The sequence below is a fragment of the Manis pentadactyla genome, chromosome 12 (genome assembly GCF_030020395.1).
Source record: "Manis pentadactyla isolate mManPen7 chromosome 12, mManPen7.hap1, whole genome shotgun sequence".
NCBI lineage: Eukaryota > Metazoa > Chordata > Mammalia > Pholidota > Manidae > Manis > Manis pentadactyla.
The window spans coordinates 61,985,503-62,001,802 of NC_080030.1; the positions used below are offsets into that span (position 1 = coordinate 61,985,503).

General features: G+C 33.4%; 1 protein-coding gene across 7 annotated transcripts in view; it reads left to right on the forward strand.

The window, feature by feature from the left end:
* PTPRK (protein tyrosine phosphatase receptor type K) overlaps positions 1-16,300 on the forward strand; it is a 582,621-nt gene that overhangs the window by 463,799 nt on the left and 102,522 nt on the right. For all 7 annotated transcript variants that reach the window (XM_057489274.1, XM_036903846.2, XM_057489272.1 and 4 more), the window contains exons 8-11: positions 728-1,030; positions 6,311-6,420; positions 7,661-7,862; positions 11,372-11,477. In XM_057489274.1, coding sequence (XP_057345257.1) covers positions 728-1,030; positions 6,311-6,420; positions 7,661-7,862; positions 11,372-11,477 — 721 coding nt within the window. The remainder of the gene's footprint in view (positions 1-727; positions 1,031-6,310; positions 6,421-7,660; positions 7,863-11,371; positions 11,478-16,300) is intronic.

Genomic DNA, 16,300 nt, shown 5'->3' on the forward strand with positions numbered 1-16,300 from the left:
TGGATGGACTCCGGTCTTTGGAGTGTTTAGCCCTTCCTGCATTTTGCAGTTGAATGGAAATTCACCTGCCATGTTGGTGTGGGTGACAGTGAATGGATTGTCAGACCCGAATGTTTCCTAGAAAAAGATTGAAAAAGATCAAGAAGGATAGATGACAAAGTGAATATCCACATGTTTTCCAGTTTTTCTCAGATATTTTTCTGCTTTGATGAACATCATTACTGAAATAATAAATGTTAATTAATATCTGAGTCATTTTTTGTAAATGGTAGTTTAGTATTCCAATTAGACTAATTAGTATACAGCATAGCTTGATGACATGACAAATCTTAGAGCAGAACATGATGACTTGTCTCCATTGTAACATATCAGCTAATTCACTTGCTCAGTAATGACAAAAGAAAAGAAAGGTGGGGAATCAAACAGTTACAACAGCAGCACACATAAAGTCATTGTGACCACATTTCCAGGTTTTTATTTTTTTGTGGTGCTCCTGAATGCTATGGGTCATTGACATTTTACATCGTTTCTTTTCCTATTGGTAAATCATAGCCCCTGACCGAAACCTTTGATACTAAGATCATGGGTAAATAAAGAGAATAGGAATAAAAGATGACTTCCAAATTTTCCTAAGTTTACACGTGCTATGTAATGCTCAGTGTTTTATTTTCCCAAGATTATTCTTTGTAAATTTGACAGTTTTCTGTGTCTTTGATTTATTTTTCAGAACCTATGAGAACCCCAAAGACTTTGAAGATTGCTGAGATACAGGCAAGACGCATTGCTGTGGACTGGGAATCCTTGGGTTACAACATTACTCGTTGCCATACTTTTAATGTCACTATCTGCTACCATTATTTCCGTGGTCATAATGAGAGCAAGGCAGACTGTTTGGACATGGACCCCAAAGCCCCTCAGCATGTTGTGAACCATCTGCCGCCTTATACAAACGTCAGCCTCAAGATGATCCTAACCAATCCAGAAGGCAGGAAGGAGAGTGAAGAGACGATCATTCAGACTGATGAAGATGGTATGCTTATGCTTTGTTATCTTAAAAAGGGGAATTATATTATAAGAATTAAGAATTATTTACAATTCTCCCTACTTTACCCCAAATTGAATTGGATTCTGAAATCTGCTAAATGCATCTAACAAGGTTAAATTTGGTAAGAGTTTGCATCTAAGAAAAATGAGTTTGCATCAAATATTCTTCAGAGTAATATCAAATACTGTGTGAGCTGGACCTCTGCTGTTGTCCTCTTTTATACAATGCTAAGAAGTAGCAATTAGACTAAAAGTTCTAAAGTTTTCTTATCAAGTGTTCAGAAATGTTTCACTGTTTTTCATGGCAGTATTGATTACCTTTTTGCAAACCAACAGTAGTAGCTTTCACTTTCCTTAAATTTGAAAACAGCACTGTTTACCTAGACCATTCATTTTTAGATAGTTTTATGTAAGTCTAAATACAAAAGAAGACCAAAGTTCATATCTTTAAGTATAAATAACACCCTTTTATCATATCATCAAACTATCATCTTTTATCCACCTTACTACCATCAAATTTTGCCTCAATTCTGTGTGTTTCTTAATTATTAAATGATAGGAACATTTATATTAATATTCTATATGTGCAGACTGTTATTGCACTACAGTATGTCATTAATGTGAATATCAGTACATTCTTTGACTTAACAAAGATGTATCATACACATAAAGTATACAAATTATAATGTTCTAATAATAACAAAAAGTATTATTTCAATATAAGACATTTCATCTGAATATTTCCTTTTATAAATGAAGGCATGGAGGGGGAAAGAGTGGTGCTAATTAAGGAATTAAGGCAAAGCTGAGCTGGGAGTAAGCAGTCCTGAGTTTTCAGTCCTGGTTCTAATAACTCTGTAACCTGAGCAAATCCTTCCTTCCCTCCTATTCCTTCATTTCTCATCTCCATATGAAAAGTTTAAATTAGATGCTCTTTAAGTCCATCCCCTTCCAAAATTCTCCTTGAATAGCTTTTTAATAGGGCTATATTTTTACTTGGGTTTCAGGAAACAGGGTGTATTTCATACCCAGGTGCCCAGTTTCCCTCAAGTTCTATACTTGTTGTACGTGTGCTCATACAACAAATACTATAAAATGGCACAGATGTGTTTCAAATTGTCTACTACAAGGGATTTTTTTTTCCTTCTGTTTACACATAAGGCTAAATGATTGACTCAGATGTCTGTTTTGATGCCTACCAAGGATGAGATTGCTATTAAATAGGTCAATTACCACATTTTCCAGGAATTTTCCATATCACTTAAAGCTCTGTCACTCTGAAAAGTGGAAGTAACTCTAGTCTGCTGTGTTTTTGTTGTGGAAAAGGGAAGTGAGAGCTTTCTAACCTCACTTAGCTCAGATTTTGAAAGAAACAATATTGTCCTAAAATCATGGATGGAGTTATGGTCATATGTCAGAAATTTCAAAGAATAAACCTAAGATTTATTCATGGTAAATGTACTTCTGCCATGGCTGAGGTCAAAAAACGATGACCTCAGCTATCATGTCAGAACTTTCACCTAATCGAAGCATTGACAGTATTTTGAACAATAAACCCTGCTTCTGATACATAAACCCTCATATCCCACCCCCCATGAAACACTGTACCTCAACAGATGCTTATGCAAGAAAGAGCGGCTGGTATTGTTGTTTCATAGATGGGTAATAGAAACGCAAAGTCTAAGCAGAGACTGAAAAGCTCTGAAAAATTATTTCATAAAGTGAGATAAATATTAAAATGCCTGTATTGTGCTACACATTTTGTAACTCATATTATTATAATAAGAATGCACTCACATGTTTTATTGCCTGCACTTAAAATTTAAAACAGTATAATTTCTTAATTGATAATATTAGACTCAGTTACATAAGTTTTGTGCTCCTCTAGCCAATCACTGTCTAACAACATAATTCATTTTGGTGGTGTTCTTTGGTATGTTTTCTTTTTTTTGGTTTGTTTGCTTGTCATTCCCACAAACCAAAGAATACGGTCAGGCTTATGTAATCTTTTTCATACTGCATTAAAATTTTTAATGTATTTTTGAGCACACATACAACAGGATTAAAATCAGGAAGTAAATTATTACAGAATTTTAAATAGATGCATGACTGTGCTATTTGTTGTATCTAGATATAATCTTGTATAAGTAAAATGACATTAACTGTAGTCAATTTCAATGTCATTTCCAATCTTAAACTATTTTAACATCTGTTTTGAAGAATATTTTCATTGGTTGTAATGATATTGAGTTGTATATTATTATTTCATAGTATAGTCACAGAGTAATTCCTTCTACTATAAGGGATTTTTTTTCTTTTGTTTACACATAAGGATAAATGATTGAAGTACAAACTTTCTATCAAGTATTTGCAAGTAACTCAGTCTTCAAATCTGCCCTTGTGAGTTCTAGTTTCTACATAGAATACATGATGTGTCTCACTGTTCCTGAGGAGGGCACAGAATATCTAAATCATAAGCTATTGTTGTGAAGATCGATGGATTATGATGATCTAATTAAGTCATCCTTACTAAATTATTGCTGCCCTATATACATAGAAAAAGAATAAATTACCAACCATCTAATAAAAGAATATAATTTCATGAAAAGATTTCTGGGGATATCCATAAATCATAAAAGCAAAGCTAGAGTGATTTCCCACCAGAACCCTAAGGTAGAATTTATATTTAATTTATGGCACACATTTTTTAATGCATGGGTAGAATTTTTTTGTATGAGATTTTTGTTTTCATTTTTTATTCCAGCATTTATAAAATCAATATTATAATGTTAGCTCAGCAGAAAAGCCTGGTTTGGAGACATTTTTTTCTAATACAAAGCTATTCAAAATGTGCATTTATTATATTTTAAAGGTTATAATGCTTATTTAATATAGTCTTGACCAACCCACACTTCATTTCTCCTCTCTTCCATTTTGAAAGTTGTATTTTAAAGGACTGTCTTGTATGCAAAAAATAAAAAATAACTGAAACAGCTCTCAAATAAATCACAAGCAGGGGAAAAAAAGTCAGCATTCTGTCTCCATTAAAAGTTGTTGATGTGGAAATGTGAAGTGACATTCCCTAACGTGAAAACTGCCATGATGATAGTCTTAGTAACTTAGTTTGGATGTACACAAATCATAAGTACAGATGTCTGTACGTAGATGTTATCTTCCTTCAAATGTGGAAAGTTACTGAATATCATTTGTCTGTGCCCACACTGCATTCCCCTACCTGTTTATGTGTGCATTTTGTAGCTTACCTAAGTGTAGTCTCTTGTCCACTCTACTAGTCCCAGTGCAAGATCAATAGTGTTATATTGTCTTGGCCATACTTTTCCCCCAGTCTTTCCCCTCTTACAAATATGACCTGTAGGTTCTAGAAATGAGCCCTATTGACAAAGTAGAACATATGTAGGAAGACCAGAGAAATACACAAATTCTAGAGACCATACTTTCCAATTTAACCCCTCTTCCAGTACAGAATTATGCACACATTCTAACTATCTCTGTTTGTGAACAATTTGAAATATGTCTGCCATTTTATAGTATTTGTTGCCAAATTGTGTTTGCTGAACACAGGTAATAATTATCACACTATCCAATAAACATTTTTTCACTGGTCAGGGTCTTGCCTCCTCCCCCAACCCCAAAGGTGTAGAAAGGTGAAGAAATGCTTTTCCTTAATTACAGTTGTTATTATTTCATTTGAGTAGAATGGAAACAGCAGGCATTGTCTTGGGAAACAAGCTAATGCCCATGGCAGCCTCTATTGTGCCACAGATTGTACACCCGGACCATCATGGACCCACCGCCTTGATGGACTGCACAGCCTGTGCTAACATCGCAGACTTGGGGGTGGGTGGGGAGTGGATGTCCTTGGTTAACTTCTCCCTGAACTCTCAACTGACAGATGCATGAACCTATCTTCTGAAGTTTAGTGCTGTCATTTCTGTTCACTGTGGGTTTCTTTTCCGTTGTGAATTTATTATGAATGTGCCAAATTATGTTGGCTGTCCCAGAGGTCATAGCATCATTTATTGTCTCCTTGTAGACTGAAATAAATCCTACTCTTATGACATAGCATTCAGAATTTCTTGATGCTGCTAGCCATGATACATTTCCCTTGATCCAGTGATTTTTAATTTATTTCAATCCTTACAAAATTGCTGTGTAGTCTGAAACTACATTTCTAGATAATGTTATGTGTGAAGTTCACTGAAACGTTAGATTAAGCAAAAATATTAATTAAAAACCATACTCGCCCAATATTGGAGCAATATTTTCAAAAGAAAACACTTTTTTTTTAAAGCAAAATAGGATGGATAAGATATGTTTTTAAACATTATCAGAACAAGAACTGGATATTTATGCAAATAAATAGCAAGTATGTATTTCAATAAAATATATAAAAGGAAAATACCCAAGAGCAAAAGTGTCTTGTATCTTGTGTTTTGTAAATAGAAGTGGACACATCATTCATTGCTGCCACTGAGTGTTGTCAGTTTTAAGACATTTGAAAATGAGGACGGGAATGATGGTTTCTCAGATCTTGTCATACCTGGGGACAATTCAAAACTAGTTATGCCAATTGTTTAGTGCTAAACCAGTGTGATGTTGTAAAGTGGTTTGATTGTTAGTTTTGAAAAGGAGAATTTCATTTAAAAGAGTGAGGCAATGAATGGTATTTGAACCTATTCATCCTACAGTTTTTTTTTTAATTTAAAAAATCAGTGCTGTCTTTTTTAAATTATAGAAATGTGTAAGTACGGCTATAAAAGACAGATGGCCTATTAATGGGCATTTTAAATCAGTGCTATATGATTTGGCTTTTGGGTCTAAGGAGTGTTTATTATGATAAGTCATTATTTTATGAACTTTATGAAGACGCTTTAGAAGCTTATAATCTTCAGTGTATCTTTCAGGGAGATATAGCTGTGTTCTTGAAACAAATTACAAGTGAGATCTTCATTTTATTAGAGGTATACAACAGAGAAAACTAGACTACACAATTTATTCAGCTCTCTAAGGTGATAAAATATTCTTTTGAGTAAAAATAATTTGGCAGTTGTACATTTTCTGCCTTAGAAGTTTATAGATTTACTTATTCCTGTGGGTTAACATCAAAAAACTGGCCATACAGCTTATTTTCTTTTTAAAGACACATTTTAACTTACTTTTTAATTTGGCTTATTGAATTTACATGATTTTTTTTTTCTGTTTTTGATATAAGGATCTTTATAACCAAAAATATATATATTTATAGTGCCTGGCCCAGTACCAGTCAATTCTCTTCAAGGAACATCCTTTGAAAATAAGATCTTCTTGAACTGGAAAGAACCTATGGATCCAAATGGAATCATCACTCAATATGAGGTATTGGGATAATAAGGAAGTTAATTGAAATGTGGATTAGAAGGAGAATAACAGGAAAAGGAGGGAAATAATTGAAAAGAAGTAGAATTAGGGGGTTAAAATTATTATTAGTTCTCCTCTGTTTTAATTTACAAATTCCTTGGTAACAAAATTGGATATCAAAACAAGGGTTGTGTGGCACCTAGAATTTTCAGATTTTTAAAGTGAACATATGTTTTTTTTTGTTGTTTTTTTTTTTGTAGATAATTATTTTTTATTGAAGGGTAGTTGATGCACAATATTACATTACATTAGTTTCAAGTGTACAACACAGTGATAAAACATTTATATACATAATTCTAGGTACCAGCTATCACCCTACCAAGCTGTTACAATATCTTGACTATGAATATATGTTTTTATGTTGTTGTTATAGGGAAGCAGCATAGGCCTTGTCAAATGCACTTCCTGGTAGTTGTAAAGAATGAAGTTTTATCAAATTAAGAAACATTTTATATTGTGATTTAGGTGAGGTCATTGAATGTCAGTGTTTTCAGACTCAGAGATTAATACCAAAGGAGCAAAACATCTGATAAACTTGACTTTTCTAGAGTTTCAGTCAACTTTGAATATAAAAATTATGATCTTATTTTTAAATATGAGAAGCTACAGAGAAGAAAAGAAGGGATCATTTTAATTGCACTAATGTGTAACTCTTTTCCTGTGTTATCAGTGTTGATTAGAGCATAAAATCTTAAATTTCTAGTGAGTATAGAGTGCAGCGCAGGAATGGGATCACTAGTTTAGTCTTATAATTGCAGACTGTGTTAGCATACTGAATACTATTTACATTAAGTTTGTTATGTAACTTGGACAAAATGTAGAATAATGTTAATTATAGTAAGCATTTGTGGAACACTTTACTTTCCATATTTCATATGCATTAAAATACATACTCATAAGATTTTGTATGTATGTGTATTCATATTTAAACATATTGATTTATTTTTTTGATAGAAGAAAATAGATCTGTATTAGTCCAGTCAGATATAACTTTAGTTAGATTTGGGGATGGATGGATGGATGATTAGATAGGCAATAGATACAGAATGACAGTGAAATAACCATGTCAAAATGAGAAGAAAAGTGAAAAAAACAAAATGTGATTAACTCCACAAAGATGCCCTTGAATACTACTTTCTTTAAAATTTATTATGACTTATATTGAATATGTAATAAGAAATAGTATTTCCTGTAACAGGTCAGCTACAGCAGTATAAGGTCATTTGACCCTGCAGTTCCAGTGGCTGGACCTCCCCAGACTGTATCAAATTTGTGGAACAGCACACACCATGTCTTTATGCATCTCCATCCTGGAACCACCTACCAGTTTTTCATAAGGGCCAGCACAGTCAAAGGCTTTGGGCCAGCCACTGCCATCAACGTTACCACCAATATCTCAGGTAGGCAAATGAATAAAGTGCAAACCGGTTGGGTTTATAAAAGCGTGTCCTACAGAATCACATGTGCACTGAGGGAAATTCATCTCACTTACTGAATCTTTAATGTAGTTATTCATTGAAGGCACTTTAAAAAGCATTTAAATACAGACTATTATTGGTTTGATATCCAAACCCAAAAACATCTCAAATAATTACTTCTATTTGACAGTGGTCTTTTTAAAAATTACCTCATCTTAATTAGAAGTCTTTAAAAGTAATGCATAGACCTATTATACTTTCAAGGATTTGGTAATTATTATGGTATCTGATCTTTACTGTAAATGGATTTTGTCTAAAAAAATGGTAGAAGATCCTTGATCTACTATTATAGTACCACATTCTTTGTCTCTCGGTTCCATTTTCTTTGACATTCCAATAATTTTAAACAAATATGAGCTTTTCTTACTCTTAGAAATTCCACATACATTCATTAAATTTCAGAAGGTAATATATAGGATAATTTAGCTGATAAACAAATACAATTAAATTTCACATTATGTTATGCTCACAGTTTCATACTTTGCATTTGACTGGATTGTTTACAGATGTGATTTCTCCTTCAGTCAAATCATCAGCTAAACCTGATAAATTTTTTGCCAGGGATTAGCATTGTGATATGCCCTAAATCTACTCCAGCTTATATAATGTTTTATCTTTTTTATTTAAGATTACTAAAGTAAGTATTTATGTAATAAGTTAAATTTGAAAAATGAATGTTTTAAAGAATTAACCATTTAATATATTAAAATTCTGATTTTGAACTTCTAAATTCTTTTTGTTTCTTTATGTTCATTTTCATTACAGTTGTAGTATAGCAAATATTGGTGATCTGTTATATCACTAAAAAGTTTCACTATTGTACTATTTGTATCAGAAGGAAGCTACATATTCTATTTTTTTAAGTCTAAAATTTTATTTGGAAATGCTTTGACTATAAAAGAAACTTAAAAAATTTATAGCATGAAAAAAAATTATTTCAATATGAGCTATGGTTCCTTTTGCATAAATTTGATTTAATTTTAATATTCTGATTTAAAAGGTATTTTAAAATGTTATCCATTATGTTATAAAATAGCAAATTAAAATTGAAAACTCATTTCCTGATGGAACAAAGCTAAGTCATGAATTTAAAATATTTATTGAATCACTTTACTAGAAAATATGACTTGGAGATACCATGATATAGTGAAACATGTTTCCTATGTTCTAGAATTAGCAGTAATGCTATAAATGAATACAACCCTTCAGTAGAGATACCTACAAAATGTACATAAACTTGTAAAACTGAAAACAAGGAGCAATTGGATGTTATTGAGAGCCATTATTTATTGTGGTTCAGACACAGTGCCTTTTATTGAATAAAAAATGTACATTTAAAGACCAGAACACCCATCTGTCATTTTCTTTGAATTATTTAAATGCAGTTTCACTTGAATCAGCTGATGAACATAGTTACTTGATTTGGACTTTAAAAACGTGATTGTAATCACTGTGTCTTGGTAATACCTAGTAAATAATCAATCTAATACAATTTATGGTTAGTTGGTTCTCAGCATCACTTAATAATTTATTGTTATTTATTCCTTGAGTCTAGTAATTATATTCCTCAGTATTTTAAAAGCGATTTCAATAAAAATATAGTCAGGTCATTGGGAGCATGTTTTATGTGTCTGTGTGTGTATGCAGAATACACATAATATATAATATACATATAAAACAGACACACATATGTAATAGACATATATATTGTGCATATTTAATGTCTATTGAGTCTACTTCCTAAGTAACTCTCAGATATTTTTCCTCTTTCTAATTTCACTGTTCCTTCTCTTCCCTCAGGACTGCATTTTAAACAGATCATTGAAATATCTTTCATAGCAGTATCCTTGCCTTCAGACTTACCTTGCTTCATTGTATTTTTCCATCGATCTTTCTACAACACGTATTTCCTTTCTGAATTTTTTTCAGAATCTAATGCATTGTGTCCTATAGGATAAAGCTCAAATGTGCAAGTGTGGTCAACATTTGTGGCCCTTCATTTGATATCATTTTATGGCTCTTCCCATCCTCCACTCCTGCTCATGAATCCAAAAATCCACGCATAGCAAATTGCTTGTATCTTTAGAACATACCATATCCTTTCACATTATGATGTCTGCAAATAAATTCTGTTTCCTGTCTTTGGAAGTTTATGCCATGCTTTCTCTTCCTGATGAGTTTTCACTCTCTTTTAACATACAGCTCAAACATCACCTAAACCCTGAAGTCTTCTCTGTCTCATCTTCCCAATGACCAACACCAGCATAGACTAGTGGTTCCAGACCAACAGCATCGATGTAAAGTGGAAACTTTCTAGACATGCACATTACCAGGCCCCTTCCCAGACCTGCTGAATCAGAAACTCTAGGGTAGAGAGGCAGCAGTCTGTGTTTTAGGAAGCCTTCTGGTGCTTCTGAGCTCCCTAGTTTTAGAACCACTGTTTCAGCAAGTTAATTTTCTCTTCTTTTGGTCACCTAACATTTTATTATATTTTTGTTTGCTTGCTTATAAGACTCTCACTCTTGATAAAATGTGAATCCCTACTTTTACTTCCATAAATATCAGAGACTGTGCTTCATTTGTCTTTACATTTATAGAACTTCACATAAAATTTGACATGTAGTATGTATTTAGTAAATGTTCAATGAATGAATAAAATACTTTAACCTTTTTATTAGAGGCCATTTGTTCTCAATTTTTCTGATATTGCACATTTCAGGGCTTGTCTATTCCCTTAAACCTCTTTTTACTACATGGAAATAATTGAAAGCTATTTGCTATTCCTACTTTTCCCCCCATATCTAGATTAGGAAGCTCCACCACATCCTAAAATTTATCAAATAGTTTGAAAATTTCTAAGTTTCTTCTTTTCCAGAATCTGGCAACTAATGCACAAGTTCATATAAAAACTAGAGTTGTCATTCACCACACTCCCTTGATACATTTCTATTGTGACCATAGTGGTGAGAGCAACTCAGGCAGTAACAGCAGGTCATTCCACAGCCATTAGGTCATGAACAGTACCACCTCACCGTGCAGTCCTTTAGCTCAGTTCCTGCCATTTCTATCTGCATATCAGCATATCCAGCATCTGTGTCATTCCTACTTTTCTCCCATCCCATTAATGCTGATTTCAAGATCTCAGGAAACCAAAAGCTAAAGAAGCTTTATACAATCTTTGGAGTGCATGGCCAAGTCACCAGATTATAACTTCAATTTCAGCAACAAAACTTGTCTGTACATATTCTGCTGCTTTAGGTTCCCAGGGATAACTTTCAGTAGCATATGTTGTTCTATAAAATAAGGTATATTTTAGATAAGTAAGTATTCAATAGATTTTTCCTTCAGTCAGGGTCATTTTTTCATCCTGAACTATGATATATGCCTGTTAATTGACTGAAACTTTCTTTCCCTCCTTAATCATTTTTCAGCTCCAACCTTACCTGACTATGAAGGAGTTGATGCATCTCTCAATGAAACTGCCACAACAATAACTGTATTGCTGAGACCAGCACAGGCCAAAGGTGCACCCATCAGGTAAGAGGGGAGAAGTCATAGTTACAGGAGAGATGTTTACTCTTACTTGTTTAGCAGCCAATATAAAAGTTCATTTCTAATATTCATTTGACAATTACCATCAGGTAGTAATTTTTTGGTTTGTTTTTGTTTTTCATTTGGACAGAGCCTGCAGATATTTTTAAAAAGTAAGATTCTAAGGGGATTTTTGAGATATTCATGAGCTGAGCAATTCACCTGTCTGTGCTGTAAAAGAGTATTACTCTTCGCTTTTTATTCTCTCCTAGTCCCATTTCATTTCACTTCTTCTGTTGGTATCTGTGGTATATTAGCTTTGAAAGTATTTGTTGGAAATAGAACAAGGAAATAACCCCTGTCCATTATTAATAACTCCTGTCCATGCATTAAGTCTGTTATAATTTTACAAGTGATTGGAAAATAAGAAGCTTTGAGGAAATAAAATAATTAAGTATAGTAAATGCAACCAATGTGACTGATTACTAAATTGTGGCTTATCGGGAATTCCATACTAAATATTAAAATTCAATTTGCTATTTTTTTATCTACCCAATATTAAAATCTCCTGTTTTACTCCCATCTTGAAGAAAATTATGAACCAGTTATTCTTAGGGATTGAGTCAAATTATTCCACTGATTTTAATCCTTATGCATTTGTAATTAAATGCCTCAAACAAATGTTTCCATTTGAAACTTGTGGATTTTGTGGATGCTCTGTTTTCATACCTGTATTGAGATGAGAAATAAATCAAGGTGCAGAAATAAGTGCAGATATATCATAATAGAATCATTCAAATTGTTTACATGTTCATTAAAAATTAAATTAATCTTTGTTCTGTGTGTAATATGAACACATTTGACCTAATGAGCACAATTAACCATTCAAATAATCCCATATCACTTGGAAAGGAAGAAATATTTTTCTTAATAAAAAAATATTGATGAAAGAACCTAAGTCTGTAAAGAAGACTTTTTAAAGTCCTGTCTGGCTTAAAATCATGGGAATACCAACCAGAGAAAAAGAGAGATGATTGAATACACTTGTGATAAAACACCTGCCGCAAAGCACTGGCTACTTGAAAATGGAAAGTACATACATAGTACTATTCATGAAGCAATGATCTGTGCATGAGTGTGATTGCTGAACCAAAGGAGAAAGAGAAAATGCCTGCATGCAGCATCCTTTTATATTGACAAGTAATCAGAGTCATTCACATGTTCCTACCTGTGATAAAATTTATTTTGTAGGTGTTCAGTTCTGCTTCTGCTGTTTAAATGAGCTATCAGGCACTTGAATTTATACTTCAGGAGTTAGATATTTGAGTGAATTCAGCTTTACTTAATGTAAGTTGCACACAAAATGTACTATGTTTGTGGCACACAAAGTATATTATTTTTATTACACAATCATGCTACCTAATGTAACCTACACTAATTCTTTATTAATTTAACCAATTTAATGCACAGACATCAACTGTGTATCATATACCAGGTACTGTGCTAGGCACTGTGAATCAAAGGTAAAATGATCACAATTAAGCACAGAGCTTGTGCCACACTTGTCAAGAATGATCAGAGGTGCCTGCAGCCTTGTAAATCATTTGCTCATAGCTGATGTTCAAGAACTTTGTTGAACTAGTGAATATATTATTAATAACACGTTTTTTAAATCAAAAATCTTTCTATTTGTTTTAATTTACTCATCACAAAATTTCTAATTTCCAAGAATTCCTATGGCCTAAACTAGTGGTTCTGTAAACATAATCCTTGACAATCATATATCCTCTTTCTTTGACACAGAATGCACCTCTTTGTATTTGTTAGAAATTCATTTGACCTTTTCTGGAATTGAGCCCAGTGGCTAGGAACCAAATTTTAGGTGATTAGTACTCAAAATAAACTTAAAACGTGGAATGATGCAAGAAGAAATAATTAAATGGTATATAAACAAATAACAAGTGTTTTAGAAGAGTGTTACTGCCAGGAAAAAAAAATCTGTTTTCCAACTGATACTTTAAATCCCACTTTGACTGTCTTTAGTGTTTTGTAGTGACTTGCTCAGCTGTTGGGGATCACCTGTAGAGGGTGCCCAGGTGGGAAGACCAGACTTGTCAAGTCAGGTGATTTGGCTTCAGATGAACCTGCCTCCTTTGCTTTTTGAATCTTCCAGACAGGTAGTTCTGTCTTTTTCCTCTGACCACATCCCTGCCTTTGACATTGCTGCCAGTAACTGGAACCTTATCTGAACATTTATTTTGTCCAGTGCTCTAACTTCTTTGAAGATAAGGGTCCAACTTGATATAATCAATTTTCATAACACTGTTTCTATTTATGGTCTGGTACATCAAATCTTTGATTGGATCCCCATGACTTCCTTCAGATTCTTGAAACAATTTGGTTTTCCACCCAGTTTCTTCTTCATTTATGCCAGCCTGTCAGAATCTCTTTTCTGCTAATACTTATTGCCATTCCACTGCCTTGTAGAACATCATTTCCACCCCCCAATAAAACCAGACCTGTTTACCACCTAGCAAAACCTGAAGGCATCCATCTACTAGCTTTGTCTGCTATCATAGGCCCTAAATATCAGGTTCTATCTTCCTCCATTTTACAGTATTTCCAGCCTCTGCCACACTGCATTTTGCCAACTAGTTGTCCCAGCTGCAGTGGAAATGTCTATATCTTTCCACTTTTGTCTTCCTAATGTCCAATAAACCCCAATTCCAAAAGCCTCTATCATAGCACTTGGAAAATCCTTGTTACGTAAAAATGTGTACATTTAGTTTAGTTTTACTAGGAAAGCTAAGATTACCAATGGTTCTTATAATTTTATTGATACAATAGTATTCAGTATGTGCCAGAACCAAACTGGATTCTTGGACTAGAATCCCACATAAGAGGACTTAGTATGTGCCTTAGTATGAGCAATGATAGCCTCATAAGTCAGTGGGTGACAACTGGCGACAGTTAGAATGTGCGGTTCTAGAGCTGAGTTTTGAAGGAGAGGTAGAAATGACTTTAGCCAAGGTTCACCTTGATAAAAGGGGAGAGGTTGCTAAAGAGAAGGAACAGTGGCCCTTCCAAATGATCGCAAAGCGGATGACTGCGTATGTGACATCATGTAGTACATTCAGAATTGCAAATAGTTCAAGCCATTGGGAGGAAAAGGTGTGTGGGAGAAATGACAGGAGCTGAAGTTAGAGAAATAGGCAGGGGCCAGTGGGAGAGGCTGTTTAGTACCAGCTTGGAAAGTGAAGGTCGCCACAGAGGACTGTGAGTGAAAACTGTCAGGAGCAATTTTACATCCTTAGAAAGATCACTCTAGAGAAACATAAAGAATGGACTGGGGTAAATCAGACCAAAGGCAGAATGGTCCCTATGAGAAGTACTATTGGACCACATTACGGCAGAAGCACTGGGAATGCAGGTGAGGCTAGGCCTCCAATACAAGGTTTTACACAGGTAGGATGTGTAAAGCATGGTGAGAAGAGAGATGGAAGACTTTAGGTGAAAGATGATGGTAGTTTTTACTTCAGAAGGGGTAGCAGAACAGAAAGTCATCTAAGAATTCAAGCTATTCTTCTTTGAGGTCATTAAGGAATAATAGATTTTTTTTTTGTATTCAATTGTTACCCCAAATTTTAAAAAAGGCAAAATACAAAATTTGTAAAATACAAACATTTTGCATATTATAAATTATAATATACTTATGGTATATTTACTACCGTATGAATATTTTCACCAAGCTTTTTCTCTAAAGTATCATGATGTATACAAAACAAATTATGTACACCCCAGTGAAAAAGCCTGTTCTAAATAATGCAGCACTTCGAACCATCAATCGCTTCATCATTCTGTTATCCATAAAGACTGTATCCATACAGTCTTTTAATATAAACCATGTACAACACAATTCTGGCAAGTGTGGTTCTTTGACAAAGTTAAATTTTGAATACATAATCATTCTAAAGGCTAAAGGTGGCTGCCTGATTTAACTAGACCTTTGAATCTCCTCACCAACTTTCTGAGCTCTGTGCTTAAAAATAACATCACTTGACAATTGTTACTATGATTCAATATGAATATTGCCCACATTTGAAATCAGTTCGCTATAATGTGTAATTTATTTTCTGTTTTTCAAAAACATTTCATATTCTTCATAAGTGAGTTCAAATTCTCACCTGAGTAGATACAAATTATAATGTATACAATGTCCCATTTCTAAAAGATTGAGCCAGTGTAGCTGTTTTCAAATAATAGAGAAGAGTTCCTCAGTGGTGAATTCAATTTATTTTAAGGTTTACTAAATGAATGTGTATTTTATTGCAGCATTTTCCAAATATAAGCTCTCCCAATTTTAATCCAGCAGGAAACTACCTATTCTAAGGTAATTAAATGTTTATTTTGTAGGTAAAGGTTAATTTTGCAGTTTAAAACATTAAGTACCATGTATTTTTAGTTAGGTAATTAGAATATAGTCATGAAATGCAGTCAAAACCATTATTTCTTCCAGTTTTATTTCTTCCACAGTTATATTAGGAAAATAAATTTTCTGATATTCAATGGTAGCTTACTAGAAATACAGATCAAAATATAGGTGAGTTTAGTTGGAGTTCAGACCTTGTATGTCAGAGTTATTTTCTGAGTCAATTGGTCATAAATAGATAACTTGAAACATAGGACTAGCATCCACATTCATCTGCAGAATATTCCAGTTCATCCCAGAAATTTAAAGAGATCAAATAGTTGCACCTGATTTTTCTGTCATGACCTAGAACTTACTTGAATTCCAAATATAAAGTGCTTTGAAATTTAAACAAAGATGA